The sequence below is a fragment of the Aulostomus chinensis genome, chromosome 21, assembly GCF_037954235.1.
Source record: "Aulostomus chinensis isolate RoL2024-O1b breed Wild chromosome 21, RoL_Achi_v1.0, whole genome shotgun sequence".
NCBI classification, from domain to species: Eukaryota; Metazoa; Chordata; class Actinopteri; order Syngnathiformes; family Aulostomidae; genus Aulostomus; species Aulostomus chinensis.
This window is the reverse complement of record NC_141340.1, coordinates 18,119,618-18,143,899: the sequence shown is the minus strand read 5'-3', so window position 1 is coordinate 18,143,899 and position 24,282 is coordinate 18,119,618. Positions and strand designations below refer to the sequence as shown.

General features: G+C 41.8%; 1 protein-coding gene across 7 annotated transcripts in view; it reads left to right on the top strand.

Annotated features, from left to right (window-relative positions):
- ntng1a (netrin g1a) overlaps nucleotides 1-15,235 on the top strand; it is a 122,525-nt gene extending 107,290 nt beyond the window's left edge. For 5 of the 7 annotated variants that reach the window (XM_086190862.1, XM_086190865.1, XM_086190867.1 and 2 more), the window contains one exon: nucleotides 13,373-15,235. In XM_086190862.1, the coding sequence (XP_086046988.1) occupies nucleotides 13,373-13,629 (257 nt within the window). In that variant the 3' untranslated portion in view covers nucleotides 13,630-15,235. Of the gene's footprint in view, nucleotides 1-1,901; nucleotides 2,037-13,372 lie in introns of all 7 variants that reach the window. The other 2 variants (XM_086190861.1, XM_086190860.1) reach the window with 1 other exon arrangement.
- The last annotated feature ends 9,047 nt before the right edge of the window (nucleotides 15,236-24,282 follow it).

The window sequence follows — 24,282 nt, the reverse complement described above, 5'->3', positions numbered from 1 at the left end:
ATTGAAGTGTTTGCCCTGCACTTGGCTTAATACATTAAAAAAAAAAAAATCGTATCACTTCGTTTAGTTCTATCAATTCTCTCATTTATTTCTTGGCAATAAAGCAAATAAGCCTATGCCACCTTTTAATATAAAAAAAAAGATCTGCACACAACTTTAGGATTTTGCTTGCAGCCTCATGCTTTTTTTTAAACACTAAATCATTCATGGTCAGAGCTCTTTAAAACTACTAGCTGGTATTTAAATGACTGCCTTTGAAGAAATTGTTGCTTTGTTGGTGATGTCTAAATTAAAGCCATTTTCATCTGGTTTTTATTTGATTCTGTCCCTGACCTTTATACAGGCCTCTATGTATACATCATCTGTTTACCTTATGTGTAGAAAAAAAAAACAAATGCATTTCACACATGCTAGTACCTACGGCAACAGTTTGGGTCCCTACTGGATTCTTTCAATGTGCTCAGTGCCAGGTGCATTTGTGCGTCCTGAGGGAGAATCCGACAAGCAACAACAGATTTGAGAGAAATATCACGGTGAAGTCACACTGCCTGTCAGAGGTGCCACACAAGTGCATATGTCAAATACATGAAATGGCCTCAGGAGCAGCAGCTGAAACCCGTCACAAGGTTTTAAGTGTCACCAGGGCGTTACCTCGTGCCGAACTTGCCGTCATCCCGCCTCTCTCTTAGTGACGCCCCCCCCCGTTTGTCACTCGCTGTCACCTCTTTCTTCCTGCCTGACCCCTGGATGGGATACGGGTGCAGCCACGTGCAGCCAGTACAGCTGCAGAAGATGCATCTGGGACTGTCAAAATTGGTCTCACTTTGACTGCAAGGTGGTCTAGTCGCAGTGGAAAGCTGGAAGGTCAGTTGAGTCGAGGGCACTAGAGACTTGACAGGTTGTTTTTTTCTTAGAGGGTAGGGTTGTTGTTTTTTTTTCTTTTTTAAGATTTTAAAGGAACACTCCAATATTTAGGGGAATATACTTGTCAATCACATTTAGAGCCAGACAAGAAGATAGATACCCTTCTCTCCTTTTATGTGTGCGTTATGGAGCTCCACCCCCCTACAGACAGCTGTCACTGTGCCCAATCAAGAAAACAGTTCCAAGCAGCAGAGAGAGGGATATTCATCTGCCTGCCTGGAACTAAAAATGATGGACAATGAGCATATTTCCGGAAAAAAAAAAAAAAAAAAAGTTGGCATGTTCCTTTCTGAATATGATATTTGTGGCTACTGATCTTTTTCTTCTAGTGGTGTTGAAGAAGTTGATAATTTTTGCTGTCTTAAAGAAGGATAGAATTAAGATATTCTTTTTTATATACCTTTGGAAATGAGAAGGAATTAAAGAGCATACCACAACAATGCCCATTTCAATGTGCTTTCATCATTCTTTGTCTCTGCCATTTTCCATCTCTTATCTGCTTATAACTGTCCTCTCTTCTCTTTCCATCTTTTCTTCTCTTTGACTGTATGAATGAATCAGGTTTTAGAACAGCATGTGCATACTAGCCCACTTTGTCCATCTCAAGTCAAAGCTAATGTTAATGCTTTGCATATTTGCTCATTGCACGCTTTACCTGTACAGTAAAAGACATTTGATAATTCCTACAAATGCAATGTCTTGAAGAAAAGTGTTCATGCATCTAGACTCAACTTCATTCTTTTGTCATTCTATCTCTGTTGAAATGGTAGCATTTTTTTTCTGTATGAGTCATGAAATCAATCCAAGGTTGATGTTTTTTTTTTTTAAACTGTAGAAAGTAATTAGTGCCTAGGTCGAGCAATAACTGAGCTTGGGGACTGTGGTCCACGCTGTCAAAATCCTACAAGTGTGCTGTGAAGTCAAAGCACCACCTTGTCTCCAGCTTGTGTGTGTATGTGTGTGTTCTATTTTTCCAGAGTGTAATTGTAATCCCTTTGGCTCAGTCAGTGATCGCTGTAATGGCACAGGATTTTGTATATGTAAGGAGGGCACTACAGGGCCTAAGTGTCAGGAGTGCCTACCCGGCTATTTGTGGAACGATGGCTGCAAATGTAAGTAGAACCGCAACCCTCCCAGGCCTGTTCTCTCCCTCAAAAATCTCTCTCTCTCACACACACACACACACAGACACTCTCTCTCTCTTTCTCTCTGTATTTCTTTCCTCAGCTTGGCTGGAAGAATGTGCTACACAGGACTGCTTTGAGAAAAAAAAAAAAAGATCAAACCCACAACATGAACTAACCGTGATATGCCATTCGATTCCCTAAATGAACCTGCTACATTAATGATGCTCTGTAATGTACGTGATGAAATGTCAGGACGCATGCCGCGTACTAACTCAATTATCCGGCCGTGTCGCGCACCAACAACACAAAAGCTGAGTCAATATTGACTGCTTGACAGGCTGCCTGCATTCTGTTTGAGTATCCACCCCCCTCGCCAGTCCACAACAGGACAATGTCATCCAACATCCGTATTTTTAAAGGCAAAAGCACACCATTTTGAGTCCAAGCTCATTTATTTTTGCTTACATTCCCCCCGGTCATTTTGCAGCGTATGCCTTTTGTGGCCCCCTTTCATGAAATGTCACTAACTTTTCAATGTGTCTTTTAATTTGATCTTCATTGACAAACCTACAGTGATAAACGGCTTTCAGACGTCGACGCGACGCAGCCATTTTGCTCTATTTTCTACACACATAAAAGTTATTTTTTTAAGCTTTTATCCAACATAGATTTTTATCATATGCCAATATTTCTCACCTTTAGTATAGAAGTGCTGAATCCCAAACAACTCAAAGAATAGAAAATGTGTTGAAGAAGAGCAACAAAATAGTTAAGGGTCTATGTGAGCCTGAATGTGTCATCATTCATTTACTGGGATATCAAATATCAGTGACACAAAAAAAAACCAAAAACACTTCAGTTACATTTTCTTTTTATGAAAAAGATTTTTTTTTTTTTTAAAGTGTGAATATTTCACTATGAATGTTGTTCCACAGGTTCTCTGTTCGATACTGCTTTCAGAATGTGTCGTTAATTCTCCAGTATGAAAGCATGCATTGGTTTGTCAAGTCATCCAATCCCACCCTCACAATCAAATGCTGTGACCTCTCAAGTGAATGTTGATGTTGTTGCTTCTTAGGTGTTAGGTTGGATTGGTACTGTCTGGGAGGACAACGTCATCTTAACCCCTTTTCTTTTTTTAAGCTTCGTATTAATTTAATGTCAAGCGATGATGAAGTTTAGCTGAAACACGTCTGAGAGTTTATACTCTGTGCTTTTGGCAGGTGGCTTCAGTTCTTCTTTTTTTTTTTTATATCACGGAGATTTTCAGGGCAGTTTAAAATAATGGCAAATGCATGTGCATGACATCTGGACCCCCTAACTCTTTAACAAGTTACGGAGTGTAAACCAGCAGAACAAACATCATTCACGAGTGTCGCTTAGCAGGTTGGTAACATCTGCTCTTATTCACCTGTTAAATGATCGAATTCCAGTTGAAATAGCAGTTGGAGCGCATCAGTCTGGAGTGTTTTGATGTACAGAGTCAAACAGCACACGTATATTGGGAATATGTTGAATGGAACACGAAAGCGACACTGGATTCACAGCTAAATGATGAACTTGAGGTGACTTTCCCAAAAAGTTGGCATGTTCCATGAAACATTTTCAAGTGAGGTTGGCTACAGGCGGCCTTGAAACGACTGACTGATGCTGCTGCTTGACAAATCTCATATGAAAACCAACAACCTCCTTGACAGCTGATAATTCCCGCTAAGTGGAAGATGAAGAATCACGGTACATGATCATAGCACCGTTTGCAACTGTAATTACATTTCTGCAGCTATGCACCGCTTTCACAAGTTAGTAGCATCTATTTGCCCACCCCCTCTTAGCACGGCATAGACCTATCGCAGCTGACGAGGCCATCCTGCTGAAGTTGCCTGAGCATCGTAACGCTACATGATTTTGAGGCCTTCATTTCCAGCTGAGGCCGGTTTCAGTCAAACACAACCCAGCTGTTGCGCAGTATAAACTTCAAGAGCAGGATAATCAGGGCTTTAGCTTTTTGTCATTAAGTATTAACAGTTGAGAATGTGGCTTTTAATACAACGCAAGAGCAACAGTAAGAGATAGCTTCTACAGCGGGAAAATGAGCTGCAACCAAAACAAACATTTCCTGTGTGATTGTTTTGTTTTTTAAAAGAGAGGTTATAGCATAAATGATGTGGATCCCTCTGAAATCTGCTCGCAGAATGAATGAACAGTATGACAACTCCGAAATAAGTTTGTGTGTATTTATACTAGCTGCAGTACCAATAATACATTCTAAATACTGTACATCAGAGTAAATCCACTGAGAAAGTTGAAGTCACCCAAATAATAAGGTGAATGTGATCCATGTAAGTACCTCCAAGTGAAGATACTCCATAATTGATCAATCAGCGATGAATCTATGATTATAAATTTGATTAGTTTTAAATAAAAGAGCAAGGCCTCTTGAAACCAAGCTTTGTGGAGGCTTTATTTCATTATGTAAATTACAAAAGTTAATCACAAATAACCTCTGAAATGTTGTCATGGTGTGTTTGTAACTTGATTAATAATAATGATAATAACAAAATAATAATTTCTCATCCTCTCAAAGGAAAGATAAATCATTTTGAGAAATCAATTTTCATCCTTTTTTTTTGGACAAATAAATACATTTAATTCTAATTATTTTAAATTTAACATCTAAAACAGCCAAAGGTGATATCACTACAAGTTTGCAACACATTTTTTTCAACTCTTACCATGACGTCAGCAAAATATAACAAAGTGATACATAAAAGCTGAACTGTCACCTGCAATGTGTTGATTCTGAACTCCGGCGATCCACTTGAGAACCAAGAAATCTGGACTGCCCCTAGTGGTAGCAAATTTAACTTGCAGCCAGGGTCAGTCTAGCGGCACAGGGCTCAGGCTCCAAGCAGCAAAACCTGAACTCAGGTCGGGCCAACCTCATCGTGAGGGCTTGTTGGTAGGCGGGCTCAACATCCTGACGGTTTGCGACAGTTTTGCAGTTGTAGTTCGGAAGTTCCTGTGAATAATAAAGATGGCTGCTGCTGGCGAACAGCAGTCCTTCGAATCTGCATTGGTCTTAATTGTGGCCGATTTAAATTTAAACTTTTCCTTGAAAGAAGAGCAGAAAACGGCGCTTAAGTCATTCAAGGATGTTTTCAGAGTTTTGCCAACTGGACACGGGGAAAGTTTGATTCATCAGTTAGCTCCGCTGTGGCTAAGCGCATGGGACTCATCAGTGGAAACCCACTTGGGATAATTGTCGCGCCGCTGCACCGGCAAGTCACGTTGAAGTCTCCGCTGACAAATTCTGTTCGACTTAGCCGATGTTTTCACTACCGCCACGCCACATGCAGTTATCTCTCGGCAATGCTCAGGGGCGTCTTCAGTTTTTCGAAGATGCTTGTTGAATGTGCAAGCACACCCACAATTCTCATATTTTTTTTTCGCAAAAATGGTCATTGGGCTCCATAGCATAGGAATTTCTCCCAACTTTTCCACAACACTGTTCCGTCACTCTGACTACATCACCTTCTTCATCGCTCTGATTGGTTGCAGCGCTATCCTATTTTGTGCAGAGGGAGTTTGAAAGATCACCGTTTGTCCAGCCCCTCTGATTGAGCCCTGCCAATGGCGTGTCTCCAGACCAACATCTTGATGTAGGTCCGGCTTCCCAGGCTCCCACTTGAGTAGATCAGGGCAAAATAACAGCTCTGTGCAACTCTTAAAAAATGCAGTGTTGATAGGAGCCCTCGGTCTGTTGTAAAAGGGGCAAAACCCTTGGGACAAGAGGTCAAATATTGTGAAGAAAAACTTTTTTCTGTCAAATGGTTTGATTTTGAAAAAAATCATCAGATTTGTCAAGCAAGCCCAGAAGAGTCTGAAGTCAAAATTTATGAAACCTCAGAGGCATTAAATTTGCAGCAATGCTTAAAAACAAAAGAATATAATTGGGGACGCTACTTCTATCGCAGGCTGCACGGTGGTGCAGTGGTTCGCACTGTGGCCTCACAGCAAGAAGGTTCTGGGTTCGAGTCCCGGCTCGGGCACGGGATCTTTCTGTGTGGAGTCTCCATGTTCTCCCTGTTCCTGTGTGGGTTCTCTCTGGTACTCCAGCTTCCTCCCACAGTCCAAAGACATCAAGAGGGGACGAGGCTGATTGATACTCTAAATTGACCGTAGGTGTGACTGTGAGTGTGAATGGTTGTTTGTCTCTCTATGTTGGCCCTGCGATGGACTGGCGACCTGTCCAGGGTGAACCCTGCCTCTCGCCCGTTGACGCTGGGATAGGCTCCAGCCCCCCCACCCCCCCCCCCGCGACCCTTAATGTGTAGGAATAAGATGACGATGGATGGATGGACTTCTATCGCAAGGAAATTTTATATGTTTTCTTATGAATTAACTATTTGTATTCGTAAAAGTAGTATAAATTGTAGTACTAGTATACTGCCACAGTGAATGAATGAATACAATTAGGGAGGTTATCTCTTTAATATCATTATTATTATTATTGTTGTTGTTATAGTTGTTGTGTAAGTTTCTATATTGGTTATACCAACTCTCATCAATCTTCATTTATTTGTGTTGACTTTATTTATTTTAAGGCACATTTCCCAGAGTGCCCTCTAGCAAACAGCAAATAATGCATGTTTTCTGTACTGCACATGTGTAGAACGAGTTTTCCAAAAACCTTAGTGATTTTTTTTATTATTATTATTATTTTTTTATTGGGTGGTTCAGGTGTGATTTGGCTAGGTCTATGACATGCCTATCTGAACCACATTGCATTCTGGTCTATTGAAAGTATGTTAGGAAAAAAAATGTATTCTTGCCTCTGCTGTGAATTTTTATTGTTTATCATGCAATAAGAGACAGTTTTCCACAGGTGCTACAAAATAACCAAAAAATGTAGGGTATGTTTGCTGTTTGTGGGTGATTTTCTTCTTCTTTTAAATGTTTTTCACCCATAGTTTGAAATGTGGAGTAACTGGAACAATTTGTGTGCTCCTGCTGAATTATTCCCTTATTGAACTAGTTTGAAAACTTTTCATCCTTGACCTTCCGTAGCTTTCTTAGTTTGTCACGGATGAGTCTCTCTCTCCCTCCCTCTCTCTCTCTCTCTCTCTCTCTCTCTCTCTCTCTGTCTCTGCAGGCTGACTAAAGAACGCAATTAAAACTCAAATCTCTCATCAAACACATTATAGTCCCACACAGGCACACCTAGTTCATCTGTCCCCTCTAAATATTATCACTCCTATCAAAAGCAAATGCAACAAATCTTGTCATTTACTGCCTGTGCTGGCTGTGTTTGCATGTAGACTAATGGTTGAAATGAGACTGACAGGGGATAAAGGTGTACAGCTCGCAGCATAATTCACTCGAACCCAAGAGATTTCTTGCTTTCAACAGAATGTTCAATGATCTTCACTTTGTTTTGTATATGCCTAGTTATTGCATTAATTCCATCAATGATCAATGTAAGCTTCACTAAAGGCTGTAGTAATGCATGACTTTTACAGGACTCCACTTTTTTGCAAGGATCGGCCATTGTTTGTACTGTTTCCCTCAAGAAATCACCTGAACCCACTTCCTAAACATCATGCAGAATTAATTTCAGTTGTTGCAGCTTGCAATCCAATCCTACTCTGAGGCTAACATCACTCCATACTTGCCAACAACACACATGTATGTGTCACAATGATGTGTTCCTTTGAAAATGTTCAAATGATCTCTCTTTCTAGTTCGAAAGAGAAATAAGAAATTTGGCTTGTTTCACATATGGCCACATTTTGACACAGTCCACTTTCTGGGGGAGTGAGTCAGTTCTAAATTAAACCTGAATGCAACCAGAAGAGAACATTCTGGGAGGTCAAATTAGCTGTTAGAAGTTAGCTTCCCCTAATTGCTATTGGTTGCCTCAGAGTGACACACACAGAGGTCGCCAGAATTGATCGTATCCTTTAGTTGAGACACTGGATGACATATTGTGTTTGGGAAAGTAATTTCCATCCATCCATCCATCCATTTTCTACCGCTTATCCCATCAAGGGTCACAGGGGGGTGGAGCCTATTCCAGCAGCTTTCGGGTGAGAGGTGGGATTCACCCTGGACAGGTCACCAGTCCATCACAGGACCAACACATAGAGACAAACAACCATTCACACTCACACCTACGGTCAATTTAGAGTATCAATCAGCATCGTCCCTCTTGATGTCTTTGGACTGTGGGAGGAAGCTGGAGTACCAGAGAGAACCCAAACAGGAACAGGGAGAACATGGGGACTCACACAGAAAGATCCCATGCTTGAGCCAGGGTTTCTGTTGCCGCTCCTCCCTTCAACTCAGTGGACTCTTATTATTGAGTTGTGTCACTATGTACAACAATGAATAGGTCCATTTCAAACAATTTCACTGTTGTTGCACTCAGTAACATCTCTCTGTTGGTGTGGATGTCAAACAATGCATTGACGAAGGGGCAATTCAGAGTTTTGACAACAAATATGGTGACAGATGGGATCTTGATAATGTGCCTGTTGAAGAAAGAGAAAGATGCAAAAAGAAGCAGCACATTGTATATTGTAGTATAGTAGAGTATATAGTTTCTGCTTCATTGAATACATTGCAACATGTGGACAGAATTTTTTTTCCATGTATTTACTGTATCAATGTTTTCTTTGTATGCTGTTTGATTCACTGCCTAGCGTGATCGTACTCTTTTATTGTGGTCAGTATCTGTTTGCTTTCAGCAAACTCACACATTAGAGTATTGAAAATACTAATACTGATACTAAGGGTGGCAGGTTGAGCCTCTTTGGGTCTGTAGACCCCTCCAGCAGCAGCATCAGTCAGGAATATGGGAAGTGGGGAAGCACAAAAGCTATGGAGAACAAGATGAGTTAGTAACAAGAATGAGTACAGGTGGACAGAGAGGACAAAGAAGAAGAGAGAGAAGCCCAGTGCATCATGGGAGATCCCCGGCAGTCTGAGTTTATAGCAGCATATCTAAGGGCCAGCCTAAGCCAGAACTAACTGAAGGCTTTATCAAAAAGGAAGGTCTTAAGTCTGCTCTTAAATGTAGAGAGGGGGTCTGCATCCTGGACTGAAACTGGGAGACGGTTCCACAGGAGGGGAGCCTGATGGTTGAAGGCTCTGGCTCCCATTCGACTTTTAGAAACTCTAGGAACCACCAGTAACCCTGCATCCTGGGAGTGAAGGGTTCTAGCTGGGTAATAGGAGACTATGAGCTCTGTCAGGTATGAAGGAGCCTGATTGTTGAGGACTTTGTATGTTAGAAGAAGAATTTTGAATTCTACTCTGAATTTGACAGGGAGCCATGTAGAGAAGCCAGTACAGTAGAGACATGGTCTCTTCTACCAGTTCTAGTCAACATGTGGGCAGCAGTGTTCTGGACCAACTGGAGAGTCTTTAGGGACCTACTGGTGCAGCCTGATAGGAGGGAATTGCAGTAATCCAGCCTGGAAGTGACAAAAGCATGGACAGGTTTTTCTGCATCTTTTTCAGTCAGGATGTGTTTGATCTTAGTGATGTTACCTACATGAAAGAACTCCATCCTAGAGTTTTGCTTAATGTGGGAGTTAAAGGACAGATCCTGATCAAACAGAACTCCTAGGTTCATACGGTGGTGCTGGGGGCCAGGGTGATGCCATCCAGGGTACCTGTCTCATTAGATAGGGTGTCTCTAAGGTGTTTTGGGCCCAGCACTATAACTACAGTTTTGTCAGAGTTTCATAAAAGGAAATTATGGGTCATCCATGTTTTGTTTCATGTGGATGCATTCCTATGTACAGCTGCGTATCGTCTGCCTAACAGGGAAAATGAATCGAGTGTTTCCTTATAATGTGACTAAGAGGAAGCAGGTATAGGGTGAACAGTACTGGTCCAAGCACAGACTCTTGTGGAACGCCATAACTGACTGTAGTGGTCTCTGAGGGATCAATATTTATACGTACAAACTGAGATCAACCTAGTAAATGACCTAAACCAGTTTAGTGCAGTTCCTTTAATGCCAATGACAGGTTCCAGTCTCTGTAGAAGGATATGGTGGTCAATGGTATCAAAAGCTGCACTGAGATCTCATAAGACCAGCACAGAGACCTGTCCCTCATCTGATGCTAGTAGGAGGTCATTGGTACCTTTGACTAGTGCTGTTTCTGTGCTATGATGAACCCTGAAACCTGACTGGAAATCCTCTAAAGCCCCGTTCACACTGCACCAAAAACGTGATGAACGCGGGTGTTTGGGCACTCTGAAAGGGTCGACTCTGCATTTCAACCCAACCGATTCGCCAAGCGACCCGGGTGTTTAGCGGGTCAGCTCGGCTCTGCTCGGCTCGCCTGCAGTGTGAAAAAGGTAACCTGCGTTGTCTCAGGTTTCATGTGTCCTTCCTGTCATATCCTGATTTTGTCACTGTGCCGCCTGTCAGGCTGTCATTGTGGAAGCTTCGGAAAAAACAAAATGGATTCGGCTGGGCTCCGAGAGCTGCTCACTCATCTCTCAATAATGTTTTGGCCTCTGCCATAAGATCAGTCTTCCTGTTGATGTCCCCAGACTCTAGTTCACTCCTTTTTTCTTTACATGTGGATGATCTTAGGTGAATTAATCTCTGCTTGGGAACTCCCACCAACCAGGGAACCCTAACGTGAACTGAGCAAGCGCCATCGTGTTTCTAACAACTTGCATCACGATCTTCACATCTTTTTTATCGATCATGGCAGCACTGGCAAGATCGTGAAGTCCCTGAGCTGCTCGCCATCGGCAGTGAAGAGGAGATCCGGTGGCAGATTTCTGGAACCGTACGGGATGCTGTGATTTATGGGAACATCATCTGCATTATGAGACACGGCGCACTGTTACGTGTAATGATGACGTTGTCAGCGCAATGACGTACAAGAGAGAAAAACGCAGGCATGCAGCCTCACAGTGGGAGTTCAGACCTGCGTCTGCTGGAAGCTTGAATGCACCCTAATGCCGAGCAAACGTGGGTACAAAAATCCGCGTTCACACATGTTTTTCAGTGTGAAAGGGGTATAACACAGATAACAACTCACACCCACGGGCAATTAAGAGTCTCCAGTTAATGTAATGAGCATGGGTTTTTTTTTTGGTGTGTGGGATGAAGCCAGAGTACCTGGAGAAAACACACACTGATGAGGGGAAAGCATGCAAACTCCGCACAGAAAGACCCTGCTGATTGGTCCATCCATCCATCCATCCATCCATCCATCCATCCATCCATCCATCTTCTTCCACTTATCCTGTTCAGGGTCGCGGGGGGGGGGGGGGGCTGGAGCCTATCCCTGCGGCTTGTGGGCTCGAGGTGGGTCCTGCTGATTGGTCATAAAATTAACACAGTAGGTCAACTGGCCAAAAAACTTGAGTTCAGGTATAATATTTAGATTTAGGTGTATACATGGAAATTGGTCAGCTAAAGCCTGAAATCAAACTCAAAGCAGCTCAGTTTTCTTCAACAAAACCGACAAATAGGATTTTTAGAGTCCATGTATCTCAACATGCCTCCCATCAACGCCTGATTTGACTATTCCTGGGAAACCGCCTGCACCCGATGCTGAGTAATACGTGAGGGGCCTGATATCTTTTATTGTGATATTTATGTCCCATAGACTTCATAGATTGCTCACCACATTGTTTTCCACTCTCATAAAGGACTGAAATGGGCAGAAGTGGCCCCTGTGTTTATCACTGTTTATTTGTCTCTGTTGGTTTATTAGTTTGTGCGGTGCTGCTTTGTTTGCCTCCAGCTTGCTTGACAGCTTGCCTCCACCGGGAATAGAGTGGCCTCGGTGTCCTATCTCTAAATATACACCAATTTTCACCTGACGTTTACTTTGTCTAAAGTCACTGCTGTTTTGAGGAAAGCCTTGCAGGCTTTGAGGAAACAGTGGATTTCTGGGCTGCAACATTGTGAGTGGGAGAGCGCTTCAATCAGCTTTCTTATTCAAGACATTAAAATTATTTTACAAGCAGTTTCTTCATGCACAATCTGAATTTTCATGCAAAAGATTATATGAAGCCTTAGACTGTATAAAATAAGTGGTCAAACCCACTTGACATAAAAGATGAAGCCAATGCGTGTTGTCTTCTGGTTGCAAAACGTAATCAGTCGTCTAAAACCTCTTTTACTTAGAGATTCCATACGATGGCTGTAAAATAACCACCAGTCAGCTGTTTTTGTTGGAGCTGAATGAGGATATGACCTGGTTGCCTGTCGTCCCGGTGAACTCCTCCCAACCAGGTGATAAAGGGTGTCTGACAACTCCCCGTGCGGGAGGAAGCATGTTGTAATCTGGATTGCTACCCAGTGAGGCAGTGGGGTGGAGCAATGACCAGGACAGCTTGGTGGGGTGAATTGGTAATGTACAAAGAGGAAAAACGGTGGGAAGAGCAAAAAAAACATTTATGGACTCAAGTTTAAAGTCTTCCGTACAGCATGATGGGGCTTTTGTTTGTTTGTTTGTTCTTGATTGCGGTTCCTTTTATATTAAAATGGAGGGTAGAGTAGGGTATGCTGAAGGACACGAGTCACCACTGCTCCTCATCAGTTTTTACATATTGTAACCCCAGTTACACAAACAAGATGGCTATGGCCAAACGTCTCCAAAACATGAGTCCAGAAACCAAACCATGATGCAACATTCACTCATTCTATGCAGTCTGTGCTTGAAACTGCTCTGGGTTCCATGAACCCTGAAATCAATTTTGGGATCATCAAATAATAAATCGGGTCCCCAAATGACCAGTTGCTTGGTATGTCACATAGGAGGATAACAAATGTGTGAATGTCAATGTCGAATGTAAGATATATGGTTTGGTACCGCTGTCACCATTGTGGCTTGACCACTTAAACTAACACGATCAACCCAATTTATTTGAATTTTGTTTGTTGAAATTTGCAAGGAGCACTGCAGACCTTTACGTACATCAGTATCATGAAAATCTACAATTTCTGCAGATGTGATTTGTTGTGCGCTGAAAATGAAAATGAAAAATTCAATGTTCTAATCTGAAATTAAACGTGGTAACACTTTATTTGAAGGAAAACTGTTTTTGTCGCCGCCTTTGGAATTTCCTTCCTCATCTCAGACATCAGTCGGGTGTCATCCCCTCCCAATGGGGCGGTCGAGGAGAAAATCAAATAATACAAAAAAAATCAATGCAATTTTCTGGTGTTTGATGAGGAGCGCTATTATAATGCATCACAGTGCCCTTCAAATAAAGTGTCACGCAAAAAAAATCTCTTGACTGTTTGGTTCTCACTCTCTCCTGTCTTGCTTCCATCACAGCCCGGGTGTGTGACAATGAACTCTTGCGCTGTCAGAATGGTGGGGTATGTGTCAACAATGTCCGCTGCAACTGTCCTTCATCCTATACGGGCCTGCTGTGCGAGAAGTCCCGCTGTGAGTCGGAGCTAGGCGGTTGCAGGGATGCCAATTCGGGCCAGGCTCCTCTGCTGCCTCCATCTTCTCCCGAGCTGCTGCTTCTGCTTCTGCTGGGCTCAGTACTGCTGAGAGAGGCTTCCGGTCAGCCAGCTGTGCTCTAAAGGGACCCATGACCTGGCGGGAGCGATAAACTCCTCACGGCTTCCACCCTACCTTCCCACCTCCCTTCTAAATAATCAACAACCATTCAAGAGAACAATCATGAGCTTTCTGGACTGTATGAGCTTCCTCGCCAGCTGGCTGCAATGGACACTCACGCTGACGATAAAGAGAATGTGCCAGACGAACGAGTGCAAAAACTTTTCATTTAATTTCAAAGAATATATAGAATTGAAAAAAAAACATATACTTCTAAAAATGCCAGATAATATTTAAGAAAATGAGTAATGGAAAGTTTGCATACTAAGAGTAATAAAGAACAATGAGTGCCCCACCCACTCAAAGCCATACCTGGTACTTGAGCTCCTTCTAGTTTGAGAAGGGATAACAGAAGATGATAGACTCATTCACTTCCTTCCTTATTGCCACGGCAACGACAGCTGCAACCAATCAGCTCTCGCACAAGCCTACAGTGGCCACCGATCCCCCTGGGATGCCTCTGTGAGTTAATGTTGGCTGGATGTACACAGAAGAAATCTCAAAGAAATTGTCCTCGCTGAATGGCAAAGACGGGCCTCTTGCACACAATGGTAGACTTGAACAGAAAACATTCTTTGCTGTCAGTGCATTGTGGATAGAAGGAAATCTGTCCGGACTGCCAATTTGTGACACAGAAACCTTGCCCTCGTCGATTCCCCTCTAGCTTTCTGTCTTTCCTTCAAGATCTAGCTCATCCCCTTTCCTGTTCATCATGCCCTCCCTCCCTCTTCTCCCAGCCTGAAAACCCGTCAACATGCTGCCACTGACCTGTGCTTTTGTGAACGTTACTCTGTAAACCTTTGTTGGTTGAAAGGTTTTTTTTGTCCGATGTTAGTGATGCACATGTATAAGAACCCCCCCCCCTCCTTTCTGCCTTCTTCCTCTCTTCCAAAAAAGATGCTCCAAGAAAGCTCTGATTCTTTTCTATCACAGAGCCACCACACTACCAATCATCAGGTGTGAGGACTGTTTCCACCCGAGCAGACGAGAATAGAAAACCATCAGTGTATTTGCAAGTTCTTTTCTCAAAAGAGCGATCAAAAAAAGAGTCATGTAGTCCTTTTGTATCTTTGCTGAACTGTGACTGAAAAAAGGCAACCTTTGATGTATCTATTTAAGACATCCAAATGCAGAAGCAATGTTTGTTTTTGTTTTTTTTTCCATTTCTGTCATTCACACATTTTTATTTGTTCATACTTTTAGTTGTGCAGTTCATTTTCCTTTGTATTGGCAACGTGCTGGCATCAAAGAATATCGGTTTACATACAGTACTAATAAAGTGTAATAAAACCCCACCAAAGGACATTATAAATGTTTTGTTCTTGCTTTAACACTTGAGAATTTAAGTGAATAAAAGTTTAAAAACTGTAACTGTTGCTGATTGTTGATTGGAGCTCGATGTTATTGTGTTGATTGTAACATAAGTGTTGATACAATTTTGTTTTTGTTATTGTGATTTGCAAATAGATTTTACCTGGTTACACTGTTTGAGTTTTAACCATTGATACATTCTATGTAACACAACAATAAGGGCGCGTTAATAAGGTTTAATTAATACTTAATCAAGCGTGAGTGTGTTAACTACTGTGTCGCACAATCATTTGTTACTTGCTTGTATTTAACTTCTATTACTCAGGCATAATTAACCATTCACTCATGTTCTTTGTGCCTCTTATTGTAAAGCGGGGAACAGAACGGGAATCTCTTTAGTAACGCGTAAGCATAACTTTCTCCAGTTTTCCATCCATCCTTGATGTAAACTGTAGAATCGACATGAACACTATCCATGAATGAGTAGTAAATACATTAGTTAACTGTTAAATAATGCTCAACAAAACATTACTTATGGTTAACTAAGAATTTAGTCAGCTTTTTGGATGTACTCTTGTTGTAAGGTATGACAGGCAAGGTATTTACTTCTCAACACCATCAGAGAGGTCTTTCCAAATCCAAAAGTATTACACATCAATAAGTCATATATGAACTAATTCAGACGGCGCGGCACGGTGCTGCAGTGGTCAGCACTGTCGCCTCACAGCAAGAAGGTTCCGGGTTCCAGTCCCGGCTCCAGCACAGGATCTTTCTGTGTGGAGTCTCCATGTTCTCCCTGTTCCTGTGTGGGTTCTCTCTGGTACTCCAGCTTCCTCCCACAGTCCAAAGACATCAAGAGAGGACGAGGCTGATTGATACTCTAAATTGACCGTAGGTGTGACTGTGAGTGTGAATGGTTGTCTGTCTCTATGTCGGCCCTGCGATGGACTGGCGACCTGTCCAGGGTGAACCCCACCTCTCACCTGAAGGCTGCTGGGATAGGCTCCATCCCCCCCCCCCCCCCCATCCTTAACAGGAATAAGCGGAAGAAAATGGATGGATGGATGAACTAATTCATATTCATATTTACATCCCAAGTTAAATAAAAAACCAGCACTTTCTCTGACCTTTGTGTCTGATATCATCATAAATGGTTCGGTCCGGCATCTCCTGATTTCAGCAAAGTCCAAAATAAACCCCTCCACAGTAGTGAGAGAAATGGGCTTCTATTCAGAAGGAGATAGTCAGCTGACATCAGTGTTAACAAGAAAGTAGGGAGACCCGTCTGCCTACTCTTTCAAGGCAAAATTATTTTGATACTGAACGACCTACATTTATTCAAAGCCTATCAATCACGATCTATTTCATAACTTACAAAAAGAATAGTGCAATGTTTTTTTTTTTCAAAGGCGAGAAATTTTAGGTTTCTGAGCTCTTTATAAAATAAATTATCATCAGTTCCACTAAATTTGTGATTTCTCTCTCTACTTCGAACGCGTTTTCACTTCAATATACGATCCGACGATGTAGGATCTCACTAAAAAGCAAAGATGAGACGGAGAACTCAAAAAAAAAAAAAAACACGAACAAATTTGTGCATCATAGCCTGATTATTTAGCCTAATTATTTAGTCTTTCCTCTCCCACTGACCTCCCAGGATGACCAAAGTGTTGACCAAGTAGATGAACTAGCTCCATCTTAAGTAGAATAGAAGTGATATGACGCTTCAACATGAAAATCCGTACTTTATATGAAACAAAAGACAGCCGAGATGACGAACGTTATGTCAAAATATTTTTAGGTGTGGACAATATTGTATCAGTCAGTCAAATGAATATATTTACTGCAATACTTTATGGCGAACCCTTTTCAGATATTACCCATCTTGCACTGACCTGTCATTAGTGACACTTTAAAATGGAGTAAAACTTTTAGTTTAGAAAGGATTGAATAAAAACTAATAGGCGTGTTACCTATTCATACATTGTATGAGCGTCTTCTTTGTCACTGCACATGTAATGTGTGCAAAAACATGCAGCTTAAGAAGTGCCGGCGCATTGGTAAACTAATACGGCATCTATGGAGCAGCGCCCAACACCGCAGCCCTGATAAAAGGATGGCATCACAATCGGCGTTTCGCATTGCTATTTCCGTGCTATTTATCTTCAATTCAATCTAGTAAAGATTTGTTCCGTTGCATGTACTGTTGGAAGCAATGAATTAAATATTTAAAAGTATCGATGTCTGCTGCAGAGCCCGCGTTCAACGTTTATATAGTGGGTCTTGTCAGACACTCGACAGTTCATCCATAACCTGAACTATTCAAACCGCGCGCATTCTTTCCTTTTGTTTATTCAAAAGTTTAACTCAGGGGAAGGGAAAGAACTTAAGAACAATCATGGTTGTCTTAATGAAGGGAAGATTGATAGCAATTAATTAGACGTCAAACAAGACCGAGCGGGACTTTTTTGTCCTAATTTGCAAAGTTCTTGTTTCACACAAAGTTGACAAGACGATTAAAGAAAGAACTTGAACAGGCATTTAATTAGAACCACCCTCTGTAAGCTTCATGTTCTGTCGCGATACAACAGTACAACAGCAAGCAAGACAAGGACGGATTACTGCTTTGTTTCCTGACATTTGGTCTTTTAAAGGCCAAAATAATTGTCCCACAATTTCCTCATTTGATCAAGAACCACCAAATAATATCTTAATTCCTACAGTTCAGATTAAAAATGATCAGATTTTGTATCACTCATTCAAGAAGTCCATCCGTCCATCCATTTTCTATGCCGCTCGTCCATTCAAGGTATAACCATTGATACATTTTATGTAACACAACACTAAGGGCGCGTTAATAAGGTTTAATTAATACTTAATCAAGCGTGAGTGTGTTAACTACTGTGTCGTACAATCATTAGTTACTTGCTTGTATTTAACTTCTATTACTCAGTCATAATTAACCATTCACTCATGTTCTTTGTGCCTCTTATTGTAAAGCGGGGAACAGAACGGGAATCTCTTTAGTAACGCGTAAGCATAACTTTCTCCAGTTTTCCATCCATCTTTGATGTAAACTGTAGAATCGACATGAACACTATCCATGAATGAGAAGTAAATACATTATACATTACATACATATATGGAGCCTATCCCAGCTGACGTTGGGCGAGAGGCGGGGTTCACCCTGAAGGGGTCGTCAGTCCATTGCAGGGCCATCAAAAGCAATTAAGGGCCACCCCAGTACAGGAAGTACTTTCTTAAAATAAACCAATCCAGAACATTTTCATATTTATTTTATCCTACAGCCTAAAATTGTTGATGGAACTGTTGAGGTTTCTAGAAACATTGTTTTACTTATTATCTACATTTTACCCATTTTTCCTTTTTCCATACCTATGAAGCAGAGTGAATGGATTCAAAACTCAAATAAAAATATTCATTTTTTTACGAAGTGTTTGGAAAATTCGGGTTTATTCTCACAGATTCGGGCTGGAATTTAAAAGCAAATATTTGAACAAAGTAAAAAGTGCACATTAATATATTCAAACAGTACTGATGAACAGTTTAACATCAAACAATGGAAACATCCGAACAACTGCATTCGATTTAAGTTTGGTTGAACTCAAATGGCTAAACCCAAACTTTATTTGCTGGAATGCTGTTGTGAGTTAGAAGTACCTGACCCCGGGGACACCTGGATAAATTCAGTCAAAGTCACTTGTTTGTCAAGGTCCCCTACAGTGTCCCTAATTTTAACGGTGTATTCAGCCCAGGTGTCAATGCACCATGCTGCGTGGAGAATTAAAATAGAGTTGTCGTCGTTCAGGGAGAAGACTTCATCCTAGATATCTCACCCCCAACAGCTGTTGGCTGACCCAACCATGAAGCGTCACTGCAATACCTCGGAGTCGACCATCCGCTGCCCCTGGATTATCTCCTTCCTCAAAATGGGCTTTGTGAGAATGAAGAGTGTTAAAAGGGAGACGTGGCTGTGTTTTCATCACGCTGCGTGTCACAAAAACTGTCAGGAATTAGCCGTGGGGAATTAATGGAAGTGCATTGAAGACACCTCATGCCGTAATCTGAGCCGTAATTAAAATCTGTAAAAAAATAAAAATAAATAAAAATTGCGTCAGTTAGGAATACATTTAAAAATTTTTAAAAATACAGGCCCGTAGTCCCCGTTTTGGCTGTAGATCAATTTGAGAGAGCAGAGGGAAAAGTTTGCCATGAAAAGATCAGAGCATGATTTTTCCATGTAACTCCAGACCAAAAGAGCAAAGTTTAGGCTCAGAGATCAAAACAATGAGCTCATCTTTGCTATGAAAGAGAACTGTGGGAAGCTAAAGGAACTCTTAAAAATCTCTGGTTTAATCCCTGATACAAACTTCCTTGTCATGGATGCTTCAGAGATGTCCATTGTGATTAAACTACAAAAGATAGTTATGTTATATAAGCGGTAGCAGGTGGCACGGTTAGCAGTGGTCAGCACCGTCGGCTCACAACAAGAAGGTTCCAGGTTCCAGTCCCAGCTCCATCACAGGATCTTTCTGTGTGGAGTCTCCATGTTCTCCCTGTTCCTGTGTGGGTTCTCTCTGGTACTCCAGCTTCCTCCCAAAGTCCAAAGACATCAAGAGGGGACGAGGCTGATTGATACTCTAAATTGACCGTAGGTGTGACTGTGAGTGTGAATGGTTGTCTGTCTATATGTGTTGGCCCTGTGATGGACTGGTGACCTGTCCAGGGTGAACCCCACCTCTCACCTGAAGGCTGCTGGGATAGGCTCCACCCCCCACTACACTTAACAAGATAAGCAGTAGAAAACGCACAGATGGATAAGCAGTGGCAATACCTGACACTCCAAATGAAAGTCCAAGATTCTGCTGTGTTCACTTTCGGCAGATCATGTTTTTTGTCCTTGTTTGAGCAGAAAGTGTCCTGGAACTTTAGTATATTTCTTTGTAAATCCAGTCGATTTTGCAAAGCAATAAACTGCACATAAAGCAATAAATAAAACACAGTTTCTGCTTTTAATTCTTGTTCTTGTTTGTGATGCGTCAGACAATGAACTGTATTTCCTTATTGATTTTCATGTGACACAGAAAGATGAGGCAGCAAACGCGAGCCATCAATTGATACTGCATTTTCAATTCCTGATGACAGATTGTCCTCGTTTGCTAAAATGCTCCAGCAGCAATTCCTGACAACAACATAATCTGCCATAATCACTGCAGACGAGGGGCGTTGAACGTTATGTTGTGAACGATATTTCAGATGACGGATCCTGTACAAAAAAAAGGGTAGTGGAGCAGGTGTGGCTAAGAGGTTGACTTTGCTCCTGCACTTGGGTTTATTTTTGTGTGGCGATCTGTGATAGCACTGATTGATCAGTGTGTCTGTCTCCTACAGTGGGCGTTGTGTACTGCTTGTTTCGTTCATATATGTATTGGTTTCCTCCACACTAGATATACAAAACGCTTTTACTCAATCAGTCGCATTCACTGAATGACGCTGTTTGACTGTCAAGGCCTAACCCACATTCCTCTGTTTGAATCACATCAGCATTAGCAGGGCAATCTCAGCGCTTGGCTATCTGATGAATACATTCAAGGCTCCATTTTTCAAAAGATACAGACTCCTTTGGAGACCAGGATACCAGAGACTCTCAGCTGTGATGGTACCAAGGTAATACGTCTCACTGCCGGTGATTAAGTGTTACACATGTAGGACTTTCACCTGCTGGAGTCGTCGCGCTCCCATCTTTTCCTCTCTCGGGGTGAAAGGCCAAAAAAGGATGTGTTTGCAATGTTTGGAATGACAAGTTGTTCAGAAGTTGTTTATTATGATAAATATTGAATTCCGTACTTAACAATATAAACCAAGCTTTTTAAACAACAGAAAGAAATTCTTTAAAAGAATGACTTCAACATTTTTAGATCTAAAAACCAAATATCTCTTGTATCTGTATTGGATCAACCTTTGCTTCTGTATAAATCTTGCATGGAAAAGTTTAAGACACACACACACACACACACACACACATTTATATATGGTTTCTGCATGCAGAACCATATCTTTGTTGACTTGAAAAGAAAATCGTTCCTCATTGCCTTGTGATTCACGTATGTTTCAGTCTGTTTATTCAGCGCTGAGCCCCATCATATATCGGCAAAGTGAGACAACACCCGGGACGCCGAGTGATTGAAAAGTGAGACTGCGAGGTGACATTCATGTTCAAGCAAATATCTCGTGCAGTGATCGAGAGTTAAGCCATCGGGATTCAAGCTTTGTCGTACTTTTCCCAGTACTTTAAAATACTTGACACTCGTGATGGGTTTGTTGTTTTTTTTCACAGCTGTGTACAGGGAACATTTGAAATGTAAAGAGTGAATTCCATTGTGGCTCAACACAGTTGATGGATGTCAAATACTTCTCTCATTCCAGGGAGAGTCGGGAGAGAACAGGAAGCAGGATGAGCCACCGTCATATGAGCGGAGCAGGTTTGATGTCGGCGGTGAAATCCTTTTCCCGGATCGTAGATAAAGTCGAGAAACCGTAGGTTCGAGAAGCTGCAAATGAAAACATCATTTCTCAATCCTCGTTTGGTGGAGCTTTGACAAGAGTACAGGAACAACCAAGGCTTGAAATAACATCAATCAGTGACATTATTAGTTATTATGGTGAGTGCCTCCAGGTCCAGGAGCTATCAGAGGTGTGCTATTGACTGGACTTGAACAGTGCTGATAGCCACGACTTAAACAGAGCCAATAATTCAATGAATGAGAAAAGGAGGAGAAGAACTCCCGCAGTTCGCTGTATTATTCATTTAATCTGTATTGCAAAAGGCAAATGACAGGGTCACAACAAACAAAACAGAACAATACAGGTTTTGCATCTGCAAACTGGAGTTCATTTTTATCCACTGAAAGTGCCTTTTCCCACTGCCGCGATCGGATTATTGTTATCAGGAACATCCGTGAAAGGTCTCTTGAGGCTAACTGAGTCAATATCTCTGTCTTTGTAAAGATCACCACAGAGCTTTCTACAATTTATGTTCCACTTTTTCGACAGATTATTTTATGAGGTCTGGCCGTTACGGCACTCTTCAACGGTGCCTTCTGCTCACCAGAAATGACTTTTATTTTCACTTGTGGAACCTCATCAATATCATCTGACGGAGGCACAGGGGCGGGTCTGTGCTACTGCTTTTAAATGTTTTGAAACGCTATAAAACACACTAAAGAGCCAAAGAATATAAGAATTTCTTTTTCTTTTCCTTTCCCCTTTCGTATGTTTCCACCCCCCCCCCCAAAAAAAAAAGTAATTCTGAAGGACATACAGCACATAAAATATGTCCCAACAGTCCAAAATATCTGTCAGTTGTGGTTTTGGCAAAGTCAAAAATAAAATGAACTGTTGAGATCTGAAGTACCGACTAGGTTTGGTTGCTGGGCCACATTCTTCCCCACAGTGTGTGCTTAGTACCAACCTGAATCTACACTGGCTGTTTTCCACAGATGTAGTGTGTGCAGTGGACAAACAATGTGTGCAACTACGGCGTCACTCTGACACACTGATAGACTGAACAAACGCAGGGTCAAATAAAAAGTCACAAAGCTCAAACACCCACCCCCCCCCCCAAAAAAAAAGGCCTGTAAAATGGGATTGTTAGCCTCCTTTGTGTCTGTCTCTTTCATACGCATTTTCTGGTTTTGACAGCATTAGTCACACTTAAATGTCGGTTGTGCACAGATGCTGATAAAAAGGTGTAAGTGAAGCCACCTTTGGAAAATGACTGCCACTCAGGATGAGTCTGTAAGGGTGTTGTTACATCAGATATTCCTTCCTCATAGGCACTTATGCAGCTCCACACTGTCTGTGCGCTAATCAAACAAAAGACAGATACAGTCGACGGGGATTCGAGCTTACTTGGTGGCAGGCCCGCAGCAAAACACCTGATGTGCAAAGTCTAATTCAGACATGTGACTCACACCTTCAACATGAGAAGATGTCAGCTGCTGGCATTGCAGTTAGTAGGTGGCTGTCTGGAGTTCCACTTACTGGATGGGTAGAGAGACGTGGTGTTGTACTGTCAGGCAATTATCTGGTTTCAATCATCCCTCGAAGCCAACCAGTGCTCACCTTCATTGTTAAACTACTGCTCACTTTGCGCTAAACGGGGAAAGACTTCAAGCTGTGGTGGGACACAATCATCATCATACTAATTAGCATCCTGAAACATATTCATCATATTGTCCATCCATCCATCCATCCATCCATCCATCCATCCATCCATCCATCCATCCATCCATTTTCTAAACCTCTGATCCTGTAAGGGTCAAGGGGCCTGGAGCCTATCCCAGCTGACATTGGGTGAGAGGCGGGGTTAACCCTGGACAGGTCGCCAGTTCGTCACAGGGTCATCAGGAGCAATTAGAGGTTCAGTATCTTGCTCAAGGACACTTTGACATGGCCACCGGGGGAAGTGAGGATCAAACCAACGACCCTTCAGTTGCTGGATGGCCACTCTACCTCTGAGCCATGCCACCCCGCTATAATATTGCCATTTATTAATAGTATACATGACAACTCCTCTTACTTGACGATATAGAAAAATTACTCTAAGATGAGTGTAAAACTCTAGCTGGATAGTTAGGTGACCTGCGAGTTGTAGGACTGGAAAACAGAATAAAACTAGAAATACTGCGTTGTAGTTGTATTCCTGTGTAATGCTTGCCTGTTAAAGTGGCTACTAGTATCTTCAGTACCAACCAATCAGTATATCAGAGTACCTATCAGTTCACCCTCTAGTCCCAGAGAGTGTTTGGGCCAAATTTGAAGATATTCCCTCAAAGCATTCGAGAGATATCACAATAAATAGAACAAGAAGAGCAAGTGAAATGAAAACAGTTGTACCTCAGTACAGAAACAACACTGTTAAAATGAACACAGTTATTATAAAGTTATACAGTCATCATTAGATTGAAGAATATTGCCTGGTTTTGTTATTTGGATCAGTGAAGGATTGAGAATGAGTGAGGAGGCAGTAGATGTTTTTCAGCAGTGTGGGTGCCTGTTCTTAAATCAGTGTCTGTTTTCTGCAGTTGATTCTGAACAATATGAAGTAGCTCTCGCCCGATAGAGAGTTTCTTTACCTTTTTAAAAAAAAAAAAAAAAAAAAAGGAGATTGTGAGCAACAAGGGCTTTGGATTTCACTGTGTGGTGTTTGCCAGCTCAGTTGCTTCAACCAGGGAAAGCAAATCCACCCAAGTTTCACTTCTACTGGAAGTAAAGTATCCCTG